General features: G+C 43.7%; 1 protein-coding gene across 1 annotated transcript; it reads right to left on the minus strand.

Annotated features, from left to right (window-relative positions):
- Positions 1-266: 266 nt before the first annotated feature.
- rom1b (retinal outer segment membrane protein 1b) lies at positions 267-4,757 on the minus strand. Its single transcript, XM_072396416.1, has 5 exons — positions 4,608-4,757; positions 3,188-3,430; positions 2,505-2,692; positions 1,724-1,970; positions 267-503 (listed from the first exon to the last, which is right to left on the minus strand). Exons 1-5 carry the CDS (start codon positions 4,755-4,757, stop codon positions 267-269), a joined length of 1,065 nt encoding a protein of 354 aa, XP_072252517.1.
- Positions 4,758-5,631: the final 874 nt, after the last annotated feature.

The raw sequence follows: 5,631 nt of genomic DNA on the forward strand, positions 1-5,631 counted from the left end.
ATGTTCACGATGTCCTGCACAGAGGAGATGTTTGTTGGTGTCTGTGCGGGGCCTGATAAGATCCCCAATGTGTTACTGTGTTTCGGCCATGTGCGAGGGAGCTGCGGCTGCTGCAGTGGTGGAGCATAAATCAAGCCTACAGTGTCGAAACCCAACAGGCGTCCTATCTGCCACCACCCAAGTCACACAACCAAAAAACAAAAACAGACACATCCCCCCACCCTGCATCCCGTCCTCCTCAGCTCACGTTCAAATAATTCTCTCCTCTAGCTGTCAGGACTAGGGGAGGCAGCCTTCTCTGCATCTTCATCCGCAGGGGCCTCCTCATTGGGGTCAACCTGCCCAAACTTTAGCAAACCAAGGATCTGGACTTTGACATCTTCAAAGGTTTCCTTCACACCCTTCTCCAGGATATAACCCTCACTTTCATCCTCTGGATTCTCCAGATCCATGGCTCCCTCCACAGCCGTCTGCAGGTATCGCAGGCTCAGAAATACCGTCATCTTGAGAGAAAGAAGCAACAAGGATACTGTAAGTTCTGAGTCTAAAATGTCAGTTAACACTGTTTACCACCAAATAAGTAGTCAGACCTATGAGGAATATGGGGCGTCTAATCCAATGTTTTCTCATTTGAAAGTTTACTTATAAAGGTTTAAGTATGAATGTCACATTTGTGCTTTTCCTCCCAGTCGGGCAAAGGGAAGCTATTTCAATTATTGCTCCTTATTACTGCTATTGCTCCTTTACTCGCCCTGATCATTTTCACATTGTCCCCTAGATCAAAAGAATTTTCCTCAAAGTTTGAAATCCAAACATTAGAGCCATAACATTGCCGCGGTCGTCATGAGGCAACAAAGAATGAGGGACGTGATGAAGTCCGCTTTTCGCATGTTTTTATCTCATGCTTCCTCTTCCCTTTTTTTGTCAGCTGTGTGGTAGAATGATTCAAAGCCACTTTTGGCAAAGAGCTGAGACTTCTGGTTGAAAAAGATGCTGTTTAGCTCTGCTTGATCCCTCAGTATCATGGCAGCCATCTGTCCCAGTCAAAGTGGAGCAGGGAACCATAACATTGAGCTGTTGCATTTAGAAGAATAGATTGTGTGATTAGCCGGAGGCAGTTTGTGCATTTTGTTGGATGTGTGTGAGCCTCCTGTTCCAGCCTGAGGTCTTTTGAAAAGAATATTCCATCAATACTGTGACTTTGCAAAGAGGTGACAAAGCATGTTTGATTAAAAGGCAGAAATCAATGTTTGTCAGGGATGTTATCATTTCTGATGTCACAGCAGTCTTTGCATCAGCAGACAACCAGCATTTAAAATTCTGCTTTGTTTGTGTTTCCATCTCTAAGCATTGTGCAAAGTGATTGATGAAGAAAAAATTATGGGACCGTTTAACCAACTGTGCTGTTATATGTAGTATATTTGACCTAAATACACTAGGAATGACACCACAGAATCTGCCTGGCTTTGTGTGCTAAAAACTGGGTTGGTATTTTGCCCAAATTCAGACCATTAGACACTGGCCATAGTTGGTACAAGTGTGGATAAACTTGCCAGCTCTAAATCCAGTGTAGCCAATATCTGTACACACATAACCTGGCCAACTCTCAAAATGAATTGCTGCCAGAACAGAGTCAAAACTTGGCTTTCCTTAGGCTGATTCAGGTTGAACCTTTCTTTATTTTAGAACATAAATAGATAGCCCAGTGCTTTAAGTTACCCACCTGAATTAAGATGACTGACAGCACACCAGGACCAGTTGAATTCATCAAGCCCATGTAGTAATCGATCAGAGCCTTCCTACAACCGCGGGGGTGCAGGTTGAGCTCCTCGGACTGGTAGTCATAGTTGAAGTGGGCATGGTTGTCTGTCAGGTGGTACCGCAGGCAGGGGCGAGGGGAGGAAGGGTTACAGCAGCTGAAAGGAACGCCATCCAACAGGTAGCGACGGTCCACGTTACTTCGGATGCGACTGCAGACGTAAAAAAGAGGGACAGCAGTTTGAGAGAAACAGATGAAGAGAAATGGAGTCATAAACAGATGAGGAGTAAGATGAGACCAGATGGGAAGGATAAAAGTTAGGAGGAAAATTCAGTTTGGGAGAAGTAACACAGAAAATGTCGAATACCTGACTTTTAGCTGAATGCGCACTCAGTGAGAAGTGAACAGTCTGTCAACACATTGTCACCATGTCACAAACTCTCTATTTACTCAGTCCTTTTCACTTACTTCATCTTTTACCAAACTTTCTTTGTGCGTTTCAACCTTCACATATTCTGCTGTCACTCTCTTCAAAGGTAAAGGCCAGGTCTATTTTTAACACACTTCACATCATTCTTCCTCCCTCTTTGTAACATACAATTCAACCTTTTTGGTTGTGAAGTGTACTCATGTGCCACTCACTCAGACCTCTATTGCTGTCTTTCCCACTTACCCCTCATCCACTCGGTTTCTTTGCTTTCAATCACGCCTCTCAACATCCCATAATATGCTATCATTCACTCACTCTTTGACTTCCTGGGAGGTGAAATCCAGATATCTGTTGCTGACCCACTGAACCTCGAACCAGTCCTTGAAGTTGTTGTTTCCGCAACAGCGAAACTCCATCTGCAGACGATCAATGGTCTCTTTTTGGAAACAGCGGCCAGGCACGTCTGTGTCCTTGTAGAACCGGATGCCATTCCTCAGGCCCTCCTGACAGTGTAGGGGAAGAAATGGGTGATTTACATGATGTTGTTGAGAATTATTTATTGTGTTGCATGTTAAAAACCTTACTTGTTGTGTTTCTAGGAGTCAATAGACCCCCTTTTTTACAGATTATCAGTCGAATGTTGAATGCTGTATCCATATATTATGGATGGCTTTTGGATGAGAGTGGAAAAAATGGTAGGAGCTCTAATCCCTTACAATGTGGTTTGTTGAAATTTAGCAAATCAGTGAAAAATGCAAGATTTTTGAAATTTGAAAGAATATACACACAGTGTTTTGTTCTGTTTTGCACCATTAAACAGCCTTTACTTTCATGCCTAATCCCCCTAAGAGCTCACATCTTTATCTTCCATTAAGGAACGTTGCTGACAGTTCATTTTGTCCTGTGCTTTGGAAAGATCTCTTGAATTTACTGGTACTTACTTTACCCCCTGACCTGTCCCTCTAAAAATCATTAACCCCCCCCCTTGTGATCCCCACCTTCAGTGACTCCTCCAGGCGTCCCTGCAGGGCATAGCTGAGCACCACCACTGCCACGAGCAGACAACACAGCAATGCGGCTACAGCAAACCAGGGTAGCAGGAGAACTTTCCAGCGGGGGAAGCGGCTTGCATCCAGGGAGTCCTGACACACCCGAGTGGCAACCCAGTTGGTGGCGATGGAGGCCAAGCCCACCATCATCAAGATGTTGGGCACCACATGAATCTCTGCGTTGTCCATCACCTCAAGAAAGAAAAAGAAAAAAAGGTCAAAGATAATAGCTGTAACAAGATCTTCAGAGAGCTGCAAGTCATTTTCTCATTTCCTCCACCCACTTTAGCAGGTAATAATCCTGCATTCAATTAGCCTTATCTCCTCTAAAATCAAACTGTGCGGCCAAGAAATTCAATTAGCAGCTAATGGGCTGGATGGAGCAGCCATGTAGCAATACGATGATAGATGTAATTCGTTGCCCTTGTTACAGCAGAAGTCAGTTATGGGCTATGTTTATTATTGAATGAGATCCTAAAAGCCTGCCAGCCACAAAGCACCTTTGCCCCTTTTTTGTTTTAAGAATACAGTTAAAAACTAACAGATAGAGCCAGTACTGCCCCCTTCTAATATAGTCCTGTATTATCCATACAACAAACTGTGGTTACATATGTCCACACCATGTGAACAAGTGCAACAAAAGGCAAAACAAACCGTAGAAATTACATGCTTGTCGATAAATTACAGAGAAGGATAAAGCTTGTGAATCACTCTCTAAGATCCTTCAGATTCCTTCCATCTTTTTTATCCTCACAGTGGAAATGCTACTTTTACTTCACTCACTGCAGCAATCTCTACATCATATCTGTGGTGCAGCCTGAGGGTTAAAAAAATCTGATTCTCTCATTCAAGATCAATAGACATCTGAAGGCGTGTATTTATTCCCTGCGGCCTTCCTGTGTAGGCAACTGGATATCAATTCTTCCAACCTGTCCAAATCTATCAGTGATAAATGTAGTGCAGTGACCAGTTAGCTTGAACTAGAGGCCATAACCTTCACCTGCTGGTCACATTACTAGTCAATACACACTCCATGTTAATGAGTTTGTAGCGCTGATGTTTAAAAGATGCTTTTTAGTTCACCCCCCCCCCAAATATCTTAACATGCATGACTGTGTATGTTTACACTTGTATGCTGTACACTTTGTATTCACGTATTAAACCAAGTTTCATTAAAAAGAACTGACAAGAGCAACACAGCTCAGCAGATTCACAGTCCTCAAAGGCAAGTCTGAGTGTACAATCCCATATTTGTTTTCATTTAAAGTGAATGCATTTTCTTTAAATGAATGCATGCATTGTTTATAGACTTCAGCACCACTTGACCTTCTTGACGTTAGCATCCATGCGAGTATATTTCTTGCTCTACCTCAGCCCTACGAAGAAGCTCTATCTTGAGGTAAACCCCCAGACAAAAGACGAAGGCCCCACACATCACTGCCAGCCAGGACATCAGCCACAGGCCCTGGGCCAGCCGCACCCGTCTCTGCTGGTTGAACTTCATCTTCAGCAGCGTCATGGCTCACTACCATGCAATGATCAGTGCAAAGACAAGAGAGAAGGGTAAGATAGGATGGAGTCAACTTTTGGAGTCAAGTTTATCCAGAGGTGGAGAACTGCATGTAAAGATACAAGTCCAACAGCACTCACAAAAGAGTGGTTTTAGTGTTCCACAAATTGTGCTGCTGCTAGAATGGTTCAGTAGTTGGTGCAGGCCTTACGCTTGTTGTTTAATGAGATATAAGCAGGTTGAGCTCATCTAAGTTGTTCCAGGTGGAGGAGATAAGCAGGTAGATCCCTGAGATGGTAAAGGACACAGTTGACCTTCGGGGATAATCCAAATTCTTTCACTTGGTTACTGAAATTGTCCAAAAAAGATTCTTGATAATCCAAATCAGAGCAGTAACAATATTCAAAATATGAAGAAAAAAAAAAGATTAATGAAGGTTGGATGACATAGATAATCCTTTTCTCAGATATGACAGGTTTTCACTTCAAGATGTTGGTCACTCCGTCGTCGTCTTCTCTTCAAGTTGAAACCACCGATTTTTTCCTCTTGCTGTGATGTTGTCTTTTGATGGCGCCCCTCTGGGTCTGTGCGTGCGCGGCGCCCCCCTAAACCGCTGTACCCATGGTTGGAGGACAAAGAGAGACTGGCCAAAGTCGAGAGTTTGGAACCGTAATCCCCCAACAGAGTCCCTTGGATCCTATTAAAGCCCAGGGGCCAATTGGAAAGCAGGCCAATGTCTGATCAGCAAACTTGTTCTGATAGACATGAAGTATGGGCGGGCCTATTGGACTGTTTTGACAGGTGGTCTTACCTGACACCTATCACTACAGGATGGGCCCTGGGGAATTACTCAGAAACAGGAAATACTCTGTTGACGTTGAGG

Source organism: Leuresthes tenuis, unplaced genomic scaffold, assembly GCF_036924035.1.
Source record: "Leuresthes tenuis unplaced genomic scaffold, fLeuTen1.0.hap1 SCAF_11, whole genome shotgun sequence".
Taxonomy (NCBI): Eukaryota; Metazoa; Chordata; class Actinopteri; order Atheriniformes; family Atherinopsidae; genus Leuresthes; species Leuresthes tenuis.